We start from the raw sequence: 24,777 nt of genomic DNA, 5'->3' as shown, positions 1-24,777 counted from the left end.
AGGAACACATTAAATGACACCACAGAAGATGCAGCCAGCAAAATCCAGTCTTTGGGAAACTCTGTAGAAGCACTACCAGAGTCAGCAGCAGCACCATCTCCTGGGAATATGCTGGGCCTCTCAGACTCCATGTAGCTCTCCTGAATCTTTTTTTTTGAAAAGAGGTCTTGCTCTGTCACCCAGGCTGAAACGCAGTGTCATGATCACAGCTCACTTCAGCCTCAACCTCCTGGACTCAAGCAGTTTTCCCACCTCAGCCTCCTGAGTAGCTGGGACCACAGGCACACACTGCCACACCTGGCTAACTTTTTTTTTTCTTTTTGTAGACATGGGTCTCATTATATTGGCCAGCCTGGTCTTGAACTCCTGGGCAAAAGCAATCCTCCTGCCTCAGCCTCCCAAAGTGCTGGGATTACAGATGTGAGCCACCACATCTGGCTGAATATTAGATTCCCTTGGTGGGGTACAGGAATCTGTGTTAGCAAGCCATTCAGGTGCTTGGGGGGAATTAATAGATGAAAAGACAATTAAGAGATCAACCTACCAATCACAGCCTATGGCTCTTGCCTGGATTTCTGACTCAAACAAACCAATTTTAAAACTATAAGATAATTGGGGAAATATAAACACTCACTAGATATTTAGTATTAAGGAATTGTTAATTTTTCAGGTGTGGTTATGGTATTGTGGTTATGTTTTATAAAGAGAGAGTCCTTATGTTTTAGAGAGACATCCTAAAGCATTTGGGGATAAAATATGATGGCTGGGATTTACTTCAAATTGTATATTAGGAGGCTGAGATGGGAGGATCAATTGAGACTAGGAGTTCAAGGCCAGCCTGAGCAACATAGTGAGACCTCAAAAAAAAAAAAAAACCCACTAAAATAAAAAAGAATAATAAATAACTGAATGAAGGGGAGAGTGCACAAAACAAGACTGGCTATGATGTGGTAATGGCTGAAACTGGGTGAAGGTTACTTGGGGGTTGATTATACCTTTTCTCCACATTTGCATGTGTTTGACGTTTTCTATAATAAAAAGTTAGGTTTTGAGGATTCAGATTCAGGGTTGAGACTTTCTGAGGGCTTGGCCATTCCAGGTTCTGTGCCGGGTCCAAACAGAACAAAGCTGACAAACACAAGTCCCTGATAAAGTCTAGTCTTATGGTTCTCACATGGCAGTGAGCATAGAATCACCAGGGATGCTTGCTGAAGAAGATTCCAGGGCTCCACCCCAGAAATGCCAACTGAGTTGGTCTGGAGTGGCGCCCAGAATCTGCCTCTTGAACAAACGTCCACTGCCTTCATCCAGGGATTACGAGGACAAGAGGCTGGGATCACATTGGGGGAAACTCCGTTCTAGTAATTCTGTTGGGACCATGGATGATGTAAGATCAGGTAGGCCTCACCTCACTTGCATTTAGCAGAAGGTGCCTATCAGAAACCACAGCTCTGTCAGCAGAAGGTCCCTATCAGAAACCACCTGATCACAGCTGAGCTGCTGCTCATGGAACCCTTACCCCCAGGGAAATGTCAAGGACATGGTTAGCAGGAGACCCAAGCCAGGGTCTGCTGACCACAGACAGTCATCTCCACCCTCTTTACCCTCTTCTGCTGGCTGAGGGCAGAGCATCCAGAGGATTCCAGGCAGTAGGAGAGAAGGAGCCACAAGCTAGCAAGAGCCTGGGTTCCTGAATGACTGCGTGGATCATCTCCCCACCCAACCCTGCCATCCCACAGATGAAAAACAGACCTTTATTTGTATGAAGGCTTAAGATTAGGGAATTATGTGTTACAGCAGTTGACCTACCATACTCATCTGCTGTTCGTTGTCACCTTTCAGTGTGGAATATAGAACACATGCCTTTGTTAGAGGTAGGGAGACATTTGGAGGGTCAAAGTCCTGCTCCCAGGGCCACTCTTGGGAGGATGATTCTGGGCTGTGGGACTATACTGGAAGGACACTGTTGGACTGGCTCTTCCAAACACAAGGTGAGGGGAAAGGCAGGCCTTACTCTAACTAGTCCTCCCCTGCTCTGGGTTCTGAAAAGCCTTGGGAAAGGAAGCAATTGGAAAGCAGATACTCTTGTGGGAAAATTACTCGCAGCAGCCTAGTCTCTCCTGCCTAAGAGTAGAACACAGGCTGCTGAGCAACCAGCTCCTCCTCTGACGGTGAGGCCAGGGTACCCATACCCTTCCTCCTGGGTCCAGGTGGCAGGTGAGGGAGGCCAGGGAGGAGAGGATCCCTAGACATCAGCTTCCTGCCCAGGCATGCATGCCAGGCTCTCAGTCCCTGCAGCCAGCTCCCTCACTCAGGTTTTCCAGAGAGTTTAAAGAGAGGGCTGGCTCTGGGGCTACAATCTGCCCAGTATGGGTGGCACCAGCTTAGCTCAGCCTCTGAGGGTTCCTTTTCCATGAAACCTCACAGCATCCAGCCCTTTAACTCATCAGCCTCCATCTTCATCCCACCCCACCTGCTAACTGCGAGTCAGGCAGCCAAGACTGAGTCATTGCTATAGAATGAAAGGCAGCATGTTATGAGAGAAGGAACCCTGCCACCATCTAGGCGTGTAGCTTCAGGCAAGCTCTGTAAAATGGGGATAACTGTCCTGATCCTGCCCACTGTGTTCTGTACTATGCAAATGAGAAAAATAAACAGGATGGGCTCACGCCTGTACTCCTAGCACTTTGGGAGGCCAAGACAGGTGGATCACCTGAGGTCAGGAGTTTGAGACCAGCCTGACCAACATGGTGAAAGCCCATCTCTACTAAAAATACAAAAATTAGCCGGGGGTGGTGGTGCACGCCTGTAGCAGCCCCAGTTACTCTACTTGGGAGGCTGAGGCAGGAGAATCTCTTGAACCCGGAAGGCAGAGGTTGCAGTGAGCCGAGATTGTGCCACTGCACTCCAGTCTGGGTGACAGAGCAAGACTCTGTCTCAAAATAAAATAAAATAAAATAAACATAAATAAAAATAAACAGGATGAGGGGTGTTTGAGACTTGCCAGGTGCTATGGACTGTAAGGGGTGGCTGCTTATGGGATTGAGAGGGAAGCAATTTTGATGGGGGAAGAGTACAAAGGCAGGGTCTGGAGTCAGCCCAGAGGAGGGGCAGGTAAGAGCAGAGGAGCCCCTGAGTGACTGGAGGCAGGGTGTGTGCTCAGTGGGTAGGAGGAGAGCTTGCAGAGACTACAAGCTCAAGGCGGCAGGGAGTGGTGTCATGGGAAAGTGAGTGTGGCTTCCCAGGACCTGACTTCTCTGCCCTGGAGAACCAGGCAGCCAAGGGCCCGCTTGGCTGGGATGAGCCTTTGGCAGCTGCTTCTGCCTGTCTCCTTTCCAGACAGGTGCAGTCACTCACCTGCGGGCTCTTGGCTGCCCACGCCCTGACCTGGCACCTGTCCTGGCAGGGAGCACGCTGGGTAGGCTCTATCCTTAGAGCCAGGCTCTTTCCATGAGCTGCTGGCTGGAGCCTCCTGGCTCCCCCATCTGTCTGGGCCTAGACACTGTCCCTGGTGGTTCTTTCTGCTCCTTAAACTCGTGTTTGACCACCTGCTGTCCCCAGGACCAACCCCTGGCTTATCCCCAATCCTACTGCCCTTACAGGGCCCTAATAACAGTGAGCAGGTCAATCATGGTCCCCTCCCCCAACCAGACAGATCAGAGGTGTCAGAAGCTCAGAGCTGGAAGGAACCTTAACACTTAACTACTCTGTTCTCTTTGTGTACAGAGGAGGAAACTGATACCCAGAGAGGCAAAATGACTCGCCCAAAGGAACCCCGCAAATTAATGACAAAGAGGGTTCTAGAGCCTGGGCCTTCTGACTCCTATTGCAGGGTTCTTTCTACCTCCCCAAGTCCTTGGCTCTCTGTCACGGAGTCCCTACCAGCTCCAGGTCCGGTCTCTGCATGGAGACCTGACATGACCCAGGCCGGCCTCCTTGGCTCAGGAGTTCCCTCCAAGCTGCTCGGGATCTGGGGATGTGCAGGGCTCTGGGTGAGTTGTCTCAGCCCAGACACCAGGGTTTGCTCAGAGCCCAGCACTGCAGCCTTCAACCAGGGCTTTGAAGAGGCCAGGGTGGGGCCAGAGCTGGTCCTGTCGGTGTGTGGGGCCCTTTCCCTCTCCCCAAGGCCCATGAAATTGGCTGTATCTCTTCTCACCCTCCTTTGATGTAGTCAAGGAAGGTGCACTCTGACTCCACAGCAAAAGAAAGCAGGGTGACCTTGAAAACAAAAGGGAGCTTAGTCAGTGGGGAGCCTGGGGTCAGGGGAGATGGGTTACGATTCGAGAGCTGACATTGACAAAACACTCGGCATGTGCCAGTTTTGCATGCATGATTGCATGCACTGCCCACACCACCCCATGAAGTACTATTATTATCCCCACTTTATAGCCAAGGAAACTGAAACTCAAAGAGGTGACGCAATGTGCCCAAGGACACTGCCAGGGCAGAAAGGAGATCTGAAACCAGGGTGTGTCTGACTTCAGAGCCTGCACTCTTGACCTGGACGGAAGGGTCCCATCTGTGTCAGTGGAGCTGGAGTCCAAGCCACGGGCATTAGTTTCCTCTAAGTGGGCACTGGCTCTCCAGCCCCAGGGGCCTGGGGTGGGGTGTGGAGGACAAGGGGGCCCTCCTGACATAGGCCTAACAAACTGCCAGTGCTGACCAGCTTCAGGCTTCCATGTGCCTAGAGCTATTAGTCCTGAAATGTGCCTCTTTGGATTGTGCTTATCTTAAATCTTACTGGTCCCATCTCATTCCTCTGAGACCCAAGACCCTCCCTCATAAGCAGCCCATCCTTTCCCCAGAGGTAACTGACCACCCCAGGCCCCCTCCCCCAAGCAGAGGCCTTTTAACCTATGCCCTGGCAAAGTTAGCTTTGGCTTTGCCAAGACAGGCAGCTACCTGGCAGCTCAGTGTCATAACAATTTAGAATCAAGGAGACAAATGAAAGCCTGGCATCCTAGGCCAATTAAATGAGGCAAGATTAGGGCAGAGGATGTTTCACCTGTGTAAGAGAACGAACTCCTATCCGGTAGTTTGAGAGCCCCCTATTCATGAAGATTCAGCCGTTTTTACAGGCTCACTGGGAGGGCCAGGTGAGAGCACCACCCTTACTTGGCAGTAAGACCCCCACCTACTGCGGTTAAGGTGTTAGGCACCTGGATGAACCGCAGGCCTCCTTCCAAGTGTGGCAGCTCAGACTCACTAGGAGTGGACCATGGCAGTGGCTTCAACCCTGACTGATGACCATGAGATGCCCTGGGGAGCTCTTAGATCATCCTGCAGCCCAGACCCATTATAGCAGAGTTTCTGGAGCTGCATGAACGTTTCAGAGATCTTTTTATTTTTAGCTCTTCACGTAAGTCTAATCTGCATGGAATGACCACTCCCTATTCCAACCCTCAGGATGAAGCAATGCCCTAACAGCCCTAACCATGCAGGTTCACCCAGGTGCTCTCAGGGTGAAAGCAGACTTTCCCCTCCTCAAAGTGTAGTGTCCCTAGACCAGCAGCATCAGCATTACCTCGATGCCAGGTAGAAAGGCAGAAATGCAGATTCTTGGCATTTTCACAAGATCCCCAGGGGATTCTGTGGACCGTAAGTAAGGGATGAAAGGCCCACTAAACACAGATTCCTGGGCCTCCTAAAGTGGAATCCCAGGGAACTGGCCTGGGTGTCTGTATTTCAACAAGCTTTCTGCATCCTGGGTGATTTTTCCTGGTGAAGATAGGGAAATGCTAGAGTAAAGGAAAGTCAAGAGACCTGGGCCTAGTCAAGAGACAAGGACCTGCTCTGTCTCCAACTCACTGTGTGACCTGGGACAAATCACATGTCCTCTCCAGGCCACAGTTTCTTCATCTCTAAAGTAAGAAGGCTGGATGAGATCAGTGGTTTTTGAATCTTTTTATTCCCAGCTGGGGAATGCTGGGGGTGCTGTCTTTCCTAGGGGAATTTGGGAAGCTGTGGGAGAGTTTTAGGGGTTCTCATAATGACTAGGACTCTACTGGTAGCTATGGGCAGCGGCCAGGGGTGCTAAACATCCTGTGAGATGAATAATTTCCCTGCCTCAACGCTGACAGCATCCCCACTAAGAAACGCCGCAGCCTGGGACAAAGGAAATATGATTCCAAGCCCCAGTCTGTGAAGCAGTTACAATCAAAGAAATGGTGTTCAGTCCCCTTCGAATGAGCAGAGTAATTTTACAGTTCACAAGCCTGCATCTCCCATGTGTCTGTCACAGCTGCCCTGTGCAGTGGCAAGGTGGGGATAATTTATTAGTCCCACTTTACAGACAGAGAAAATGAGGTTCCTCAGAGGAACCCCAGAGTTCCCGAAGACCTCTTCTAGGTCTGGAGATACAGTCTGCCTGACTCAAATGCCCAGGCTTGGCTGCACTAGCCATGGGCCTCTAGAGTGAGGAAGGAACACAGAGAGGATGAACTTGGGTGTGTTTGCACAGCAGAGACAGTGGCTTGTTCTAGAAATGCACTGTGAGCTCCACTTCAGGGCCTTTGCACGTGCTGTTCTCTACAGCAGGAATGCTGGAATTCCCTTTTCCCGGTATCCTCAATACTTCCTCCATTGCCTGTCCCTTTACCCTTTATACTTTTTCCATAGCACTCATGATCAACTGACACACACAGGCGTGTGTGTGTGTGTGTGTTTGTTCTCTGTCTCCCCCCACTAGAATATAAGCACCAGGGATTTGGGTCTGTCTTGTTTCCAGCTGTGTCCGATGTGCCTAGAACAGTGCCTGGCACACAGTAGCACTCAGTAAATATTTGTTGAATAAACATATGAACGTCCTGAAGACCAGCCCCCAGAAGCCACTAGGCTGGCGTGTCATCCCAGGAAATGTCATCCCACGGTTAAGCAGGGGCAGCGCCCGTAGCAGCTGCCAGCTCTGGAGTGAGATGTCATGTTGACTCCCGTCTCTACCACTTTCTAGCTGTGTGACCTTGGCTGAGTCACTTTCCTGCTTGCAGCCTTGGTTTCCTCTTTCATGACTAGGGGATGATAATATCTGCCTCTCAGGGCAACAACCTGTGAAAAGCACCGGCATGGGGAATTTCCCAAGGTAGGGGCCCAATAAATACGACTTCTCTTCCTCTTCCTTCCTGCAGGAAGTCCCGTGGGTGTCTGCGATTCCTCATGGTAGATACAGCCAGCGCCTGTTGTGTGGTCTGCAAGTCAACTCCCTCCCCCGGCTGTTGCTCCATCTGCCCCACCCCTCCCCACCCCTCCCCACCCCTCCCCACCCCATCTCTCTTCCACGTCTGATTCCTCCACGTCTGATTCCCACACTCCGCCCGTGCGCACACACAGACGCACGGGCCTCCCTGATACCAGACCTAGCTTGGGGCTCAGAATGTCTACACCCGGCTGCAGAGAGGGGTGTGGCTACTCACTGTGCCAGAATTCACGTATTTCTTTTTCTTCATTTTCTTTTTCGGGTTTACCACCTGCAGGAAAAACCAGTTACCAGGTAAGGTGTGCTTCCAGGCAGTCAGAGTGGGTCTTGAGGGCTTCCACCCACCCCTGGGTGTGGTCCAAGCCCAGCCCCATTAGAGTGTGGGGTGTGAAGACCACGGGGGCCAGGGGAGTAGGGTTTAAGGAGGTTTTGTGGGAGACTGGTATTGAGTCTGGATTACACAACTGGGCTCTCCGATCAGACCCAGGGTCCCACGATCAACCAGGAATATTTATTTAACCTTCTCTCCAACTGCTCCCTGGAACACACCCTCCATCAGTACAGCCAAAGAAGTCTTGGTGTTGCAAAGCAGCCCTGTCCGTACCTGTCCCTTGTGTTGGTTGAGGCTGCTCCCCTCACCCAAAATGCACCCCCTTCCTCACTCAGCCAGTTCCAATCTCCCCTGTTTCTCCTTTGGGACCCAGCCCAAGGGCTGCCCAGGGCCTCTGAGGCTCCCCTCTCCATCACCATCCCTCTTACTTGGCAGCAGGAACCTCTTTAGCTATTCTTTGAGTGTAAGCTTTAACTTCCAAAGCAGACCTGTGTCAGACAAACCGTGGGGCTAGGCTCAGAGTTAGGTGCTCAGAGAAGGCTTGTTGGTGGCTAACTCACCGATCTCAAGCGGGGGTGATTGTACCCCCAGGAACATTTGGTAACCTCTGGAGACAGTTTTGGTTTTCACAACTGAGGGACTTAGTAGAGGCCAGGGATGCTGGTAAACATCCTACAGTATACAAGACAGCCTCCCATGGCACGGAATGATGCAGCCCCGAATCCCAGTGGTGCCAAAGCCAAGACTGGGCTCAGTGACGAGAGCCACCCAGCACTGCGGACCCCCGCCAGACTTCTGCACTTACTGTATTTGTATTCTCATTTGACCCTCACCAGTTTTTCTTTGTTTTGTTTTTAATAAAGGAAGTCTAAGGCACAACTTTTCCCTAATGTCCCATCAAACAAATCCAGGCAATTTTCACACCTCCTGTGCTGCCTGTTGGTTTCTGGTGAACTCATTTCCCCTTTCCCTGTCTTTGTTGCCACAGAGGTTGTCAGCTGATCTTTGCCATGGTCTCTTCTGTCTGGGTGAGTATCGCTATCTACTTCCAGAAAGAAGGAAACTAAAGCTCAGAGACACCAAGTGATTTGCCTAAGGTCACACAGCCATCTGGGTAGTGACAGGATTAGAAACCAGGTTTCCTGCCCCCAGGCCAGTGGTGCATACATTGGTGCCACCTTGATAACAGATACAAACAGATCTCTTTGACATATATTTATGGGATGGGTGAAAACATGTTTCTTCTCCCTTGGCATCATCACCTCTGTTGGAGAGAGAAGATATATCCTTAGGGCAAAAAGTGACAAGGGCCACGGAAAAAGGGGGATCACAGAAGTGTCAGGGGAGTTGGAGGAAGGAAAGACGACTCTAGGTGGGAGTGTCAGCAAAGGCTCCCTGGAGCAGGCAGTCTTGAAGGCAGACTTAGAGGGACAGGAAGGCTCTGGGCATGGAGAGATGGATGTCAGAGGAGGTTCTGTGGGAGAAATGCATAGAACCCAGGCCCAGTTTGATGGCAGAACCACAGGGTGGAAGAGTAAGTTGGGCTGGTTGGAGGAGAGCCTAGAATGCCCAGTGAAAAATGTCTGAAGGGCATTGCAGGGAACTCTGATGACCTCCAAGCTGGTAGAAGACAAAATCAGAGCAGGCTCTAGGACACTGGGGCCTGGTGGAGGTGAGTGTGAGGGGAGGAGGAAGCACATCCAGGAAATATTTGCCTGGTTCTGCCACCTAATAATAGCTGTGTGACCGTAGGCAGGTTACTTAACCTCAATGTGCCTCAGTCTCCTCATCTGTAAAATGGGAATAAGAAGTGCCTGCCTCCTGGAAAGGTATGAGGATTAAGTGGGCCATTAAAAGCAAAATGCCTAGAACAGAGTTTGGAATGTAGTAAGTATTATCTATAAGTGTCTGTTGCTTTTTTCGTAGACAGGGTCTTGCTTTATGGCCCAGGCTGGAGTGCAGTGGTGGGATCATAGCTCACTGCAGCCTTGACCTCCTGGGCTCAAGCAGTCCTCCCCGGTAGCTGGGACCATAGGCACATGACACCATGCCTGGCCTTTTTTTTTTTTTTTTTTTTTGGTAGAGATAAGATCTCACTACGTAACCCAGGCTGGTCTCAAACTCTTGGGCTCAAGCAATCCTCCTGCCTCAGCCTCCCAGAGTGCTGGGATTACAGGTGTGAGCCACTGCACCCAGTCTCAGTTGCTATTTTTTTTTGTTGTTGTTGTTGAGACGGAGTCTTGCTTTGTCACCCAGGCTAGAGTGCAGTGGCCGGATCTCAGCTCACTGCAAGCTCCGCCTCCCAGGTTCACGCCATTCTCCTGGCTCAGCCTCCCGCGTAGCTGGGACTACAGGCGCCCGCCACCTCGCCCGGCTAGTTTTTTGTATGTTTTAGTAGAGACGGCGTTTCACCATGTTAGCCAGGATGGTCTCGATCTCCTGACCTCGTGATCCGCCCGTCTCGGCCTCCCAAAGTGCTGGGATTACAGGCTTGAGCCACCGCGCCCGGCCTCTCAGTTGCTATTTTTTAAAATTATTACTACTACTATTACTGCCACCACTAGTCCCTACAAGAGGTAATGAGGACTTGGGGGTATTGGGACAGGTGATGAGCTATGGTAGGAACAGCATCGTCAAGAAGTGACCACGCCTCTTGGGCCCTGAGGGTGGCTATAGAGGTTCAAGAGAGGGAGGGGTTGGGGTGACCAGGTAGACATGGAAGCAACTGAATTTGGGGCACAGGTGGGAAGTTCACGTGGGAGGGCAGGCAAGCTGTGCAGGTAGAAACTGAGAGCCTGGGCGAGATGGTGGGAGAGCCTGGGAGAGAAGACCAGAGCACCCTCTTTAGCACTGGAGGACGCCCCCTCCATGGGGCTACCCGGATGGTGAGGTGCTCACAGACACATTCATGGGAAAACAGCTTAAGTAGGCAAGCTGTTAAGATGAGGGCAAAATGGCAGCCCCAGTGCTGCACTGTGCCTCAGTTTCCCGATCTCTCCCTTGAGGGTGTTGAACTATCGGAATGGAGAGCATCTCAAACTTTTGCTCCAACATAGCCCTCCTAGCTGGGGAGAACGAACCTGGAGTTCTGAGAGTAACCAAAGATTTGGCCACAAGCACATTTCTTCTAAGCTTTCTATGTTATCTTTAAATTAGCCTGTATTCCACATTTCCACTCTCTAGTATAACTGCTTTAATGTTAAAGCAATGCTCTGTTCTCAGATCCCTGTTTACCCTGAAGTTTCATGCCCTCAGCCTCAGCCTCTCCAGTCCCGCCATGGTGAATCCCATGCAGGGGGGCCAGCGCCACCTAGGGGCCAGCCCAGGAGCCGCCCTTCCACTAGGTCGCCTCTTTTCTCTCTTCTTGGTGGTCAGGCCGGGTCTGAATCAGGTCTGGAATCCTCCCTCCTATGCACCTTAGGTGGGGTGGGGTGGTGGGCACTGAGGGGTTCCTAGGGGCCAGGAGAGCAGCAGCGAGTGCAACACAACCCTCACCCTGAGGACTTCATGGTCTTTGAGGGAGTGGGTAGTGTCACAAACAGAAAATAGCCAGAGGGGACCCCAGGAACACGGACAAGTGTCCACTCCAAGCTCTGGGGTGCAGCAGGTGTGCAGGTGGACACAACTTCCTGGAGGAGGAACACCCACAGGGAGGCTCCGTGGACCAACAGCTCCTACCCAGGAGAAGACAGGAGGTGGAGGCACCCGTGTGAATCAAGCCCTGTAGACTGAGACAGTACGGCGGTTCAGAGAGCCTTAAATGGCAGGATGGGGCCGATTGTGGAAATGGGCAGAGGGAAGGGGCAGGGGCCACTCCTAGGGGCCTCCAAAGGCATGCGATGTGTGTTTCTATTTACATGCACAGCCAGGCGTGGTGGCTCACACCTGAAATCCCAGCACTTTGTGAGGCCAAGGCGGGTGGATCACCTGAGCTCAGGAGTTAGAGGCCAACCTGGGTAACATGGCAAAAACCAGTCTCTACCAAAAATACACACACAAAAAAAATCACCAGGGTGGTGGTGTGTGCCTGTGGTCCCAGCTACTCGGGAGACTGAGGTGGGAGGATAGCTAGAGCCTGAAGGCGGAGGCAGAGGTTGCAGTAAGCCGAGATTGTGCCACTGCACTCCAGCCTCGGTGAGAGTGAGACTCCGTCTCAAACAAAACAAAACAAAACAAAACAAAAAGCATGCATTCACAGATTGCGGGTGGCTGGCTGGGGAAATGGCATCCTGAATGAAGGAGCTTGGACTTCACCTTGTAGGTCAGTAGATCTCAGCTGGGGTGGAAGCATCTTTCAGTATCTCCTCCCACCTCCCGTATGTGAACCAGGCTAAGGTGGTGGGTGGAATGCCCTAGACAGGTTTTAAGCAGGGGAGCGATGTGGTCAGATCACTATTTTGGTGGAGTACTCTGGTTACTGTGTAGAGGACAGAAGGAAGAAAGCAGGTTGTGAGGAGGCTGTGGCAAAGCCCCACACGGGGGAGATGATGAGGTTGGTGGTGGTGGTGGCCTGAGATGAAGGGAACCATGTCAGAAAACATGGGTGGTAGAAGGGCAGTGTTTGGTTGTGGACTGGATATGGAGTGAGGGATGGGGATGTTAAGTATGACTCCCCAGGTGCCCTGAGCCTCCATGATGGGAATATTTGAGATGAAGCTGGCTGGCCAGGAGGAGGGGAGTGCTGTGGGAGGTTTAGCCAATGCATTCAGTTTTGGAAGGCTGAGCCCCAGGAGGGGCCAGCAGACAGCTGGACATAGGAGCCTGACACCAGGGCAATGCCAGGGCCCGAGGCATGGGTCTTTATTGGCTGAAGCCTCTTCCCTCTTCAGGCAGTTCTGATTCTAGCAAGGCCTTCCTGCCCCAAACCGGCCTCCCTGCGGGACTGCCAGAGCTGAGCTCCTTTTTCAGCTGATGGCCTTCCGAAGTGTGAAGACAGTGCTTCCGCCTCCCACTGTGGTACGTTCTCTTGTTAATTACAAAGAAGCAGGGATCAACAACTGAGAAAACAAGTTAATCGAATGCTTTCTGCTCTTGGCCTGAGAGAAACGGCTCCTTCCGCGCCTGTCAAGCACCTTTACCAGCCAAGCTCCGAGAGATCTGACCCCTTCCCTTCACCTCCCTAAAATCTCCTCAAAGGAGGCCAGAGAACGGTGGCGTCTGCTTCTCTTTGCCTGGGGTGGGGCGGGAGAGCAGGGACAAAGACAGCTTCTCTCTTTGCAGATGCAGAAAACAAAGCAATGTACTGTATTAGAGCCCTTTCAAAGAAATTCATCCACACTCCATCTTTACAATAGCCATGTTCAATCTCCTTCAGCATGTGAATGTATAACGGGCACCTACCGTGTGCCCGGCAGTGCCCTGGCCAGTGAGGGGAGGCAACAGAAAGGTCTGTCACCTCACCAGCCCTTGGAAAGTCTACTTGGAACACAAGACCTGCCCACGCAGAACCGACATACAGGGCAAAGGAGTGGGGGTAGCATGGGATTTGGATTCAGTAATAGAACTCAAGGCCAGCTCTTCAACTTCGCTGGCTGAGTGGCTGCTAGCGTGAGGACAGTGCCAGGATGGTAGGATAGTTGTAAAATGTGAGTCTCTGGGCACACAGTGCTCAGCAGATGATGACAGAAGACAGTGCTGACCTCTGCGTCAGGCATTGTTCCATTAACTTGTTTAATTCTCAGTTTGCATGGCACACAGTGGTTCAGGGACTTAGCCAAGGTCACATAGCTAGTAAGTGGTAGAGTCAGGATATGAACCCAAGCAGTTATTTGGGTTATAAGTATCTGCCATTAACTGGTTTTGGCATGAACCATGACGTCTGTGGAAGCTCAGACAAGAAAAAAAGCACGGGGACAAGAGTGGCTGGGAAGACCTCTCAGAAGAGCAGGACCTGAGCTAGATTTGGAAGGTGGGGATGGAATTGCAAGAGGGAGAGCACACGGTGGAACGCGGTGGCTCAGGCCTGTAATCCCAGCACTTTGGGAGGCCAAGGCAGGAAGATCACGAGCCCAGGAGCTCAAGACCAGCCTGGGCGACATAGTGAGATCCTGTCTCTACAAGAAATTTAAAAAATTAGTCGGGCGTGGTGGTGCATGCTTGTGGTCCCAGCTACTCGGGAGGCTGAGGTGGGAGGATCGCTTGAGCCTGGGAGATTGGGGCTGCAGTGAGCCAGGGCAACAGAGTGAGACCCTGTCTCAAAAAAAAAAAAAAAAAAGAGGGAGAACACAACACACACGCGCGCACGCACACACACACGCATGCACACACACACGCGGATATTGTCCCTTGGGGGCAAATGCTACTGTTACACCTCCAGAGAGATCAGCTGCCTTGTCCGAGGCTCTCCAGCTCTGGGGCTAGAACAAAGAAGGTATCCTGACCTCATTCTCTTGAAGCTTTCATACTGAAACGGGTAAGATACTCAGCAGGCCCTGAAACTGTTCTGATTGAAAGCACAAGGCCACCTTGAACTCAGGACCTCAGGTCTCAAGCCCAGAACCTTCGTACACTGGTCCCCCGTGCTCCTATCTCTCTCGCTTGTGGGAAGCGCTCTTTATGGGGGCACTATAACTCAGTGACTTGGAAATCAGCCAAGTCTGGGTTGTTTGTGTCTTGATTTTGTCACTTACTGAACAGTGGAACTTTGGGCAAGTTCTCACACTTCTCCAAGACTTGGTCTCCTGAACAGTAGAATGGGACAATAACGCCTATCTCTCAGGGAAGCACAAAGCCCCCAGCCCAGTGCATGGCTCACTATAGTCCTCAGTGACTGGGCCACTTAGCAGTGCAAACCCCAGATTTCGGGTGCCCACCTCACCTCATAGATGTTGAATTGGCTCTGCCCACGGGCCAGCTCCCGGTAACTGGTGGTGAACTCCCCAATGAAGTCATGGCTGCAAGGGAAGATGGCTGCTGAGACCAAGGCCAGGCTGGGCTCTGCCTCTGCCCAGCCCCAGCCTTGCACACATCCATATTTCTCTGGCTCCCAATTCTACCTGAGACTCCACTCCAGGGGCACATGCCAGCAGACAGGCTGGGTCCATGGGAAGAGAGCCCAGTGTTGCCCACAGAGGAAGAAACCTAATTGTCACCCAGCACAGAACAGGGCCCTGGAAGAACGGCACCCACTTCTACTTGGATGCTTGTTTGACCAAGGGTATTTGGGGGACAATTGGGGAAATTTGAATATGAAGTGAATAGTGAATGGTATTTAAGAATATTGTGGCTGGGCGCGGTGGCTCACACCTATAATCCCAGCACTTTGGAAGGCCAAGGCAGGCGGATCACCTGAGGTCGGGAGTTTGAGACCAGCCTGGCCAATAAGGTGAAACCCCCATCTCTACTAAAAATACAAAAATTAGCTGGGCGTGGTGGCGGACACCTATAATCCCAGCTACTCCGGAGGCTGAGGCAGGAGAATCGCTTGAACCCAGTAGGTGGAGGCTGCTGTGAGCTGAGATCGTGCCACTGCACTCCAACCTGGGCAACCGATGGAGCGAGACTCCATCTCAGAAAAGAAAGAATATTGTTCAATGTGTCAAGTATGATAATGGCATTTGTAAGTAAGTGGGAAAATGCCCTTATTTTTTAGACATTTTCAATGAAGTATTTAAAGGTAAAATGCCATGATGTCTATAATTTAAGCTACATTAGCAAAACATAGATGAAGCAAATACAATAAAATTGAACAAATGTTAAATTCAGGTGATGGGTTTAAAAGTGTTCATTAAACCCTTCTCTAATAAGATTATTTTTAAAACACAATAGAGCAATGTCCAGCTGGGTGTCTAGAAGTGTTTTCTGCAGTGCCCACACCTCTGGAGTGCTTACATCAAGCACGGCCAAGACTTGTACACGGCAGAACTCCCACTGACCCCAGGGTTGGCTCCTTTAGCTTTCCCGGTCACTGCCAGAGGGCCGTGGTCAACGTGCTGGCCTGGGGCATCCAGCCGGAGACTGATGCCCAAGACGTGTCTCTGGGGCCCCGCCCTCCCCCATGAGCCTACACTGTATTGTGTCTACATATTTACAGCTCTCAGCATTCTGACTGTGAGCAACTTCCTGGTGGGACCCAGTGGCATCTGGTGGCTGGCCCCAACTGCCACAAAAGAGGAGACTATTCCAGGCAAAGAAGTATGGGAACGCCAGGGTAAGACCAGGCAAATTGCAGGTGGAAACAAGAAGCTGACTGTGAGGTAGCTGAGAGGCAAGGAGGGGAGGCCATAGCGGCTCTGGAGTTTCTTGTAGGATGGTTGGCCTCAGGGGAAGGCGAGTTCCTTGGAAGGGGGCTTGGGTCTCACCTGGAGCTGTATTTGCATAGCACTTTACATAAGATGAGACAAACCCCCTGTCCATATCACAGACTTGGGAGGTAGCAGAGGACACTGGGGGGACCTTGAAGTCCTCCTAAGTCACTCCTTGGCAGTGCCACAGAATGGAAATGTCACAAAAGTCAGGGTGACATATTTGGATTTGGCTCAACCGACAAGTAGAAGCGAGGGAGGCTTCTGGACTGAAACTTTGAGAGGCCTGCTCTTGTCCTCCTGTATGGATTCCCAGCAGTACTGGCCTCCCAAAGACCCCGAGTGGGGAGCACCCTCCCAGCAGCCAGGCACAGCCCTACGCAAGCACTGTCTCACGGCCCATGAGTCCACTCACGCCTCCTAGCTCACCCTTCCCACGGCCCATTCCCTCAGTCCTGGCTCTCTGCAAACAGCTCCTCTGATGAGCTGAGGGCTGTACGGGTACAATTGGCCTCCCCGCCAGGTTGTGGGGGGTCTCGGAGGACTGGGCTCATCTGTGTCTCGGTCGCCCCACAATGCTTAGCCCAAGGCCTCACACAGAAAATGTGTCCATGAATGCTCGAGGTTCACTAGTGCCCTAGAGCATGCACTCTTCAGAAAGCCCTAAATTCTGCCATGGGTGGGGAGATTGCGGGTACTGGCAGGCCCCTGGGCAGCTATTTGGGGAAAATGAGGCCTCTTATGCCCCTCACATCATATCCTGCAGGAAAGAGGTCCTTTGGTGCCTCTGTGGAGCTGGAGGGGGAGGAGCTACTGTGGCAGAGGACTCCTCACACACACACACACACAAACCCAGGCTCCCTCACCCGCAGAGCCGCTGCGGGTGGGAGCCTGGTCACAGCTCCCCATGGGAGGGCAGCGCCCAAACCCCTCCCCAGTGGCTGTCCCCATCCCCAACCACCTTCTCGCCCTCCTGCCTGCTTACCTGCCGTCCCGATCCCAGTCGTATACCTCCACCTTGATGGTCCTGCAAAACAAAGGCCTTTGCTGGGATGGGCCCAACCCCACACCCACGTGGCTGAGGATGGGGCCCTCTTCATGTTCCCAGACCAGATGGGGAGGCCAGGACTCCCTCTAGGCCCCAGGGCCCTGGGTGGGGAGGCAGCGGCCTGAGAGACAAGGATCTCCTTGAGGTCTTTTAGGAAAGGCCTTAGGAACAGGGCAGCCAGGGCTGCGTAGGGACCACCCAGAATTTCAAGGAGGATGTGGGAAAAACAGTTGCAGACTTCAGTTCACCCCACCTTCTTCCTGGCCACTGCAGAAGGGGCCTAAGCCCAGCATGGAGCCGCACTGTGGATTCACCAGGGGTGGAGGAGCCGGGAGAGTGGGAGTGTGGTGCTCCCCGGATCTCAGGCTCCGGCAGGGTAGAGGGGAGGGGGACAAGACTGCTTGTTAACGATCTGAGGGCTTTGGGTGTGGGAGCCAGCCCTGCACATCAGGGAGGAGCCCAGGGCCCTGGCTCGGGGATGGCCTGCTGAGCTTTTCCATCCCCACGACTGGCTCCTGAGTGAGGGTGTAATTATCTTCATATTTTAGCCTGGCTGCTTTAATTAGTTTGTTTTGACTCCTATGCATGAGGATGGGCTTTGAGAGCCCATTTTATTTTTAGCCACGTTCCCATGGCAACAGGCTAGGGGACCAGAGCTGGGAGGAGGGAGGTGGAGGGTTGCAGTTAACCCTTGGCGCCAGCTGCTCGGTCCTCCAGGGATGCCCAGGGACAGGGGAGCTGCAAGGGTCCCACAGCACGGTCAGGTTTGGGGAGGTGGGAAGGGCCTGGGGAGCTGGGGTCTTCAGCCTCCAGTTTTTAGTGGGGTGCACAGAGGCAGCTCCCTGGGCCTGTCTCTGTTAACGTCCCATCATCTCGCCCATCTCCTCGGGCCTGCCAGGAGTCAGCCTTGGGCTTCTGGGGCCCCCCCAGGAGGAGGCGCTGTCTCCTTTCAGATGAGCCTCCTCAGGACTGGGGGTAGGGGACAGATCCACCGAAGCAGGGCAGAAACTGTTCTGAACCAAGGAATGCCCGATAGGTTGTGCACTGGACTCCTGTACAATGGGGCAGGCCTAGAAGCCCACCATTTAAAGGAATCCTTTAAATTCTTGTGAAAACCAAAAAACCATGTCTCTTTGAGATGAGTTATTGTGGAAAGGGAAAAAAAATCACCTAAGCCCCTGAAGGTGGGCTGATGAGCTGGAAAGAGTGGAAAGACCACGACAGCCCTAGGCTTGGACCTGGGCCCCTCACTATGGAACCTGAAATGTCACTTAACCTCCTTGAGCCATAAACCACCATTGGAAGGAGAAGTAATAAGGGCCTTGCAGAACAGCTCAAGAACAAGCCAGTAAAGCCTGCCTGCGCATGGGAGGGCCTCTACAAAAACGCCGCCTTCCCTCCACTTCATCTGCTCTCTGATAGGATTTTTGGTTTGTTTTGTTTCTGTTTTTTGAGATGGAGTCTTGCTCTGTTGCCCAGGCTGGAGTGCAGTGGCACAATCTCAGCTCATTGCAACCTCCGCCTCCCGGATTCAAGTGATTCTCCTGCCTCAGCCTCCCGAATAGCTAGGATTACAGGCATGTGCCACCATGCCCAGCTAATTTTTTGTATCTTTAGTAGAGATGGGGTTTCACCATGTTGGCCACACTGGTCTCAAACTCCTGACCTTAAGTGATCCAACCATCTCGGCCTCCCAAACTACTGGGATTACAGGCATGAGCCATGGTGCCTGGCCTCTGATAGTCTTACATATGAAATTTACTTAAATCAAGGGACACTTGAGCCCAGGTACTTGGGCTTTGCAACTCTGGATTCAAGCCTGACTGCCTGGCCAAATCAGTGGCAGTTTTTCAGACACAGACTCCCAGGCCCAGCTCTGGGCAAGACTCAGGAATCCGTTTGCAAGGCTTCCCTAGTGACTGTGCTGTGTGTGCTCTGGAGTGATGGCCTCCACCCCACTGGCAGATGGGAAAATTGAGCCCTAAGAGCCTCCAGTGACTTGCCCAGAGTCACCCAGCTGAGGGTCTGAGCCAGAAGAAGAGCAAGTCCCTGACTCCCAGTCCAGGACTTCGGTCATGGCCCCACAAGGCTGAAATCTCTCTACTCCTGCCTAGTGGCCTCCCAGTCCTTCCCCAGCCTGCTAAGCTCTGCAGGGGACCTTCAGAGACCCCAGCAAAGAATAGCTCTCCTCTGACCACCAACATCAGGTGACTAGATGGGTGATGGCCACATGCTCAGAGGCTGGAGGAGGACCCCAGTTGTGGTGACAGTCCTGGATATCCACAAAATCCCTGGGGAAACTTTTAATCCCAGGCCAGATGGCCTGATTTAATTGGTGTGGATGGGACTCAGGCCCGGGTAGTTTTGAAAAGTTCTGTGATGGATTCTAGCCTGCAGCCAGAGCCACTGACCTTCTCTAGAAGACTGCACTGGTTTTCAAACTTGGTTGCACTTTGGAATCCCCCCAAGATTCCACATTGAAATCCCCCAAGATGACACATTGGTGTCAGCTTTAGAAATACTGACACCAATGTCTTACCTGAGAGATTCATGATCAATTGGTCTGGCGTACAACCTGGGCATGGGAATTGTTAAACGTTCCCCAGGGGATTTGAACTTGCAACCCAGGTTGAGAGCACTGAGTGTGAGATTCCTGCGCAAATTCGGCCTGGCCTCCATTAAGGCTCCAGGGATGGCTGCAGCCTGGAGGTCAGATTAGCTCAAAGGCTGCAACTCCAGCCTTGGGAGAGAAGGAGGTGAGAGAAATAGTGCCCAGAGACAGGGGAAGGCCATGGGGATAAGGCAAATAAGGCTTTCACTACTCTATTCACAGTTTTTTTTGTTTTTTTTTTTTTGAGACAGAGTCTCACTCAGTCACCCAAGCTGGGGTGCAGTGGTACAATCTCAGCTCACTGCAACCTCTGTCTCCCGGGTTCAAGCAATTCTCCTGCCTCAGCCTCCTGAGTAGCTGGGATTACAGGCACATGCCATCACATCCAGCTAATTTGTGTATTTTTAGTAGAGATGGGGTTTCACCATGGTGGCCAGGTTGGTCTCAAACTCCTGACCTCAAGTGATCCGCCCACCTTGGCCTCCCAAAATGCTGGGATTACAGGCATGAACCAGCGTGCCCAGCCATATTCACAGTTCTGTGGCCGTCCACCCTGGCTGGGCTGCCTGAAGTCATTGCAGATGCTACTTGTCACCTGCTGGACTTGGCTCCCAAACCCTTAGCACAGGGCCAACAAAAGCTGCAGTCTGGCTGACCGTGACTTCTGGGGCCAGCACCCAAAATAACAGGCTTGTTGGGTGTGGGAAAATGAAATGAGCTTCTGCAGATCACCCAATGAACACCTTATCTGGCATAAAAAGGCTTAGAACTGAGGCCTAACCTAGGAGGTGGCAAGGTGGGCAGAAAAGACCTTCGGCTCCGGGGTGAGCAGCCCTGGCTGGCAGTCCCAGCTCTTCCAAGTACTAGGTCTATTGCCCTGAGCCACTGGCTTAACCCTCAGACACTCCCCTCCTTTCCAAATCGAGAAAAGTCACACCCACTTTGGAGCTGCTGTGCAAGTGAAGTATCTCCACATACAGTCAGCACTGGACACATAAAGTTGCTCCGTTCCTGTCTACAACACTCCATCCCTTTATCCAAGCTCCTGTCTCCCAAACAATTCCCATGCTTCTTGAAAATATCAGCTCCATGAGACCAGGGATTTTTGTTTGTTTGTTTACTGCTGTATCTTCAGCTTCTAGAACCGTGCCTAGCCTATATCAGGTGCTGTATACATATTTGCTGGTTGACTGAGAGCTCCTAACAACTTTATGAAATGGGCTGTGAAGGTAATAATACCTTCATTCTACAACATCACAAAAGGAGGCCAAGAGTATGTGGCTTTCCCTGAGTCACACAGCTGGTCAGTGGTGATGCCAGGAGTCAGTGACCTGGGCCTCTGGACACCTACGGCCGCAATGACAGAGCCAGATAGGTGTGAGCCTGGTCAAGTCATCAGGGATGAGAGACACCAGCCAAAACGCCAGGCTGCCCCCCACTGCACACCAACCAGCTCTCTCTCTAGTTCCCTCCCAGCCGAGCGGTAAGGTCTGCCTCCTAATGAGCCTCTGCCTGGCAGGGGGAAGGTTTCCCTGCAGGCTTACAAGTCCCGAGAGCTGACAGGCCCTGAGGGGTTTTGCCTTAAATGGACCTGAGTCAGTCTAACACTCAACTCTTCAGGAAGAGGAGCATCAGGGCCTCACCTGGGGCAGGCAGTGAGACTGGCAACCATCTCGGCCCCCAGCTTGCACCGTGCAACACTGGGCAGTGCTGCCGTGACTGTGCCTCCCGTCTGAGCCTCAGCTTCTGCATGTGAAAACCGAGAATGATAAGACACCCTTCATCGAGGCCATCAGTGGAGGTGCCTGATAGGGTGCCTGGCCCTCCTGGAAGCTCATCTGTGGCCAGATGCAAAAGAGAAGCAAGTCATACATCAAGGGTGCCAGGCAGAAGTGCGAAGCTGTGGTGACTCCTTTCCTCTCTCCAGGTGAGGACTCCACACACTTAACACCCTTTTAAAATCTACTCATTCAGCATCAAGGTGTGAGCAGCCTGACCCAGACAACTGTGGTTTCACAGGGACAAATCCTCAAGTCACAGAACGATTAAGAGAGTAGGGCAAATTCCAGGAAGGCAGGGGAAGTGCTTTTTGTCATCACCCCACTTTACCTCACTGGAAGGCTGGATTGTCTCTGACCCTGATGCCACTTCCTGTGACTTCAGCTCTGCTCAGCTGGGTCACTCAGGTTTGGCCTTGTGTGGACTGGACACATGGCAAAGGCAGGGAGACTCCAGGCCAGAGGGCCAGGCCAGAGGCAATTTCAACAGGAGGGAAATGCAGCTTCTCCTTACTCTGGCAAGTTATATAATATCTTCTCCTCTATTTCCCTTGTAAAATGGGCACAGCACTAGTACGTGGCTCCTAGGGTTATTGTAAAATTTAAATTCGCAAAATAAGATAATGCATTTAAACCAATTAGAATACAACTTGGTCCATGTCCTAAGTCCTCAGTAACTGTAATCATATTACCTGGCTTCTATACCCATCGTTCCAAGAACAATGACCTTTCTCATCAGGCCTGGTTCTCATCCTCCTGTACCTCTTCTCACAATAGGAAGGGATGCTCCCTGACCGTGCCGCCCTCCTCTTAGTTTCCTGCTATCCCTCTGACCATCTCCTCTTCTTTCTTGCTCCTGGCCTCTGGTACCCCCCCCCCCAGTGTCTCCCAGGGCACCAGATCTCTGGCCACCCCCCTCCTGGGAACCCCCAGACTGTTGTCCCCTCCTGCTTTAGCTGTGCCTGGTCCACAGCTGCCTCCTCTCAATGTGGCTGAAACCATGTTTACCTCTCTTTCCCCAACCTCTCAACAGCAGCAGCTTGTGTTCAAACAACAAACATAATCTTTATAACTTATGACGGATAATTTTTTAAAAAATGGTTGCAGATAGGCTGTGAAAAGAACTGCATGACACAAATCTGTGTGTGTGAGAATCTGGCTCCCGATCACACTGCCCATTTCTGTTGGTGGTGCCGCCTTTTACTGCCGTCAAACGCTGAACCATTATCCCTTCCCCTCTTTCACTCCCTTACCCAGGCAGGTATCAAGGCCTTTTGGGTCTTCTTCTTTCTTGTTGCCGTTCCCCTCTCCTCTCCCCTCTGAATTATTTGGTATTAAAGCCAGAAGGACGTTAATGCTTTCAGGACTAAAACCAATCCAAGCAGCTTCCCTACCTCTAATCAGAAAGCAGAACTGTCCCTAACCCCTGAGCAAGGTGCTCATTAGTAAGCCTCCCCCAGATGTACCCTGGTCACAGCTCTGTCATGCCATGTCTTGGCTATTTGGCAACAGAGCATAGGGATTAACAACACAGAACCTAGAGCCAGCCTGCCGGGGTCCAAATCCTGGTTCTACCATCATCTGGCAGCAAGACACTGGGTAAGTTACTTAATCTCTCAGGGCCTGTCTGTCTCCTTACCTGTAAAATGTGGATAGCACCAGCACCTCTTTCCAACGAGCTAATTGTTGGGAGGATTAAATTAGTTCCTATACATAGCACTTAGAGCAGGGCCTGGCCCATGGTTAAGGGCTATAGGAGTCTTCGCTATTATTATGACCTGTCTGTCTCCCCACTGGCCTGGGAGCAACCTAAGAGCGAGGCTTGGGTCCAATAGCTCAATAGGCCCCCACAGCACCCAACACAGTGCCTGGGGCCTGACTGGCTTGGAAGACATGGTTGTTGGGTTAAATCAACTATGGTTCTGTGAGGCTCCCAGAGGTGCCTTGGAAGGAGGGGACGGTGGCCTCATTTTCCTGCACAGGGCCCTCCCCTGCCCACCCTGGAGGGCCTTCCGATGCTGGCACCTCCTGAGTGGCTGTTGGGTGCGTGGGTTACAGGGTTACACTAGGGCTGGGGGGTGGGGGGACAGGCCTGACCGCTCTCAGAGCCGGAGTGACATGCCTGGCCTCCTTGATTAACACTACTGTCTGTCATGTCATGGCAGATCTATTTCTGGACATGGGGGAGAGCCATCCTGCAGGGAGGTGGGGCTAGGTTCTGACTCAGAGCGGGAGGTGGGAGCCTGCCCCTCCCACCAAATAAATACCCACCTCCTCCAATGGCCCAGTGGTGAAGCCAGGCCTCTGAGCCGTGCTGCCCCCTTCACTGTCCCTGACAAAGCTGGCTTCTGCAACCCTGGGAGCTCCTCCCTAGAGATACAGGGTTGTGGGGGGTCAGTTGGGCCCCCAGCAACCTCAGGGCAGTTGTGCCAGGGATCCCCAATTCCTTCTGCCCTGTGAGACTTTAACTGGCCCACTCTCCCATCCCCCTACCTTGAATTTCCTCTCACTTTGTTTCCATCTCCCTTTATTCCCATGCCCCTGTCCCCAGGATCCCCCTCCCCTGAATTTCCAGCCTTTCCTGGGCCTTCTTTAGAACTCATTGCTCCAACCAGCCTGTCCTCCCATCCCCTCACCCACTCTAGAAGCCCCAGGAGCCAGCTAGACGTGTAACAGAGGCTTGTTTGACTGCAGCGCTAAGACAGTCTTTGTTCCCAGTCTTATTTTGTGCACTTATTTATCTGTCTAAAATACATGTGCACATCTGTGCTCCCTGTGGTCAGACCACAGGCTCCTTAAAGATGGGAATGCGACTCCGTTCGCTTAAATGCCGCACAGCTAGAGGCGCCACGCTGGGACACAGGAGGCACTCAATGACCACCTGTGGAACAGATTGTGGCATTTCTGTCCCAGCCAAGAGACAGGGAAAAGAGCAAGCTCATGTCTCAAACTGGCAGCCTGGGGGTTTCTTCAGAGGGAAACAGGGGTGCCTAGAGGCCATTCATCTGCCCATCATCCCCTTAACACGCCTTGTCAGGCTCCCAGCTGCCCCCAGGTACCTGTGTTTTTGTTTGCTTGTTTGTTCTCTTTTTTTGTTTTTAAGGTTTTCTTTCTTTCTTTCTTTCTTTCTTTTTTTTCTGGAGACATCAGGCTGGAGCGTGGTGGTGCAATCATAGCTCACTGCAGCCTTGAACTCCTGGGCTCAAATGATCCTTTCACCTCAGCCACCTGAGTAGCTGGGTCCACAGATGTGCGCCACGACGCCCAGATAATTTTTTGTAATGTTTTAATTTTTTAAAATTTAGTTTTAAATTAAAAAAAATTTTTTTTTTGTAGAGATGGGTGTCTTGCTATGTTACCCAGGCTTGTCTTGAACTCCTGGATTCAAGCCCATCTCAGCCTCCCAGAGTGTTGGGATTACAGGTGTGAGCCACCACACCTGACCTGAGGTGTCTGTTTCGACACCCTAGTGTTCCTGTCGGAGTGACCTGAAGAGGCCCAGCTTTCTTGGCTGTCCAGAGAGCCCTGCCCTTGAGCCCCCTACCAGCTCGCCCACCTGAGCTGTGGCAATCAC

The 24,777-nt window shown here is 52.1% G+C and overlaps 1 protein-coding gene across 13 annotated transcripts in view; it reads right to left on the bottom strand.

Annotated features, from left to right (window-relative positions):
* CPNE5 (copine 5) overlaps positions 1-24,777 on the bottom strand; it is a 96,574-nt gene that overhangs the window by 7,981 nt on the left and 63,816 nt on the right. For 11 of the 13 annotated variants that reach the window (XR_012433839.1, XR_012433840.1, XR_012433841.1 and 8 more), the window contains 4 exons: positions 16,752-16,793; positions 14,341-14,416; positions 7,410-7,463; positions 4,157-4,218 (listed from right to left, as the gene is read on the bottom strand). Coding sequence is in view for 10 of the 13 variants with exons in the window: in XM_005553155.4 (XP_005553212.1) it covers positions 4,157-4,218; positions 7,410-7,463; positions 14,341-14,416; positions 16,752-16,793 (234 nt within the window). In the remaining 3 variants the exon portion in view is untranslated. Of the gene's footprint in view, positions 1-4,156; positions 4,219-7,409; positions 7,464-14,340; positions 14,417-16,751; positions 16,794-17,067; positions 17,336-24,777 lie in introns of those variants that run through there. The other 2 variants (XM_074038220.1, XM_045390766.3) reach the window with 1 other exon arrangement.

This window comes from Macaca fascicularis, chromosome 4, assembly GCF_037993035.2.
Source record: "Macaca fascicularis isolate 582-1 chromosome 4, T2T-MFA8v1.1".
Lineage (NCBI taxonomy): Eukaryota > Metazoa > Chordata > Mammalia > Primates > Cercopithecidae > Macaca > Macaca fascicularis.
The sequence above is the reverse complement of the archived record's forward strand: the minus strand, read 5'-3'. Positions and strand labels throughout refer to the sequence as shown.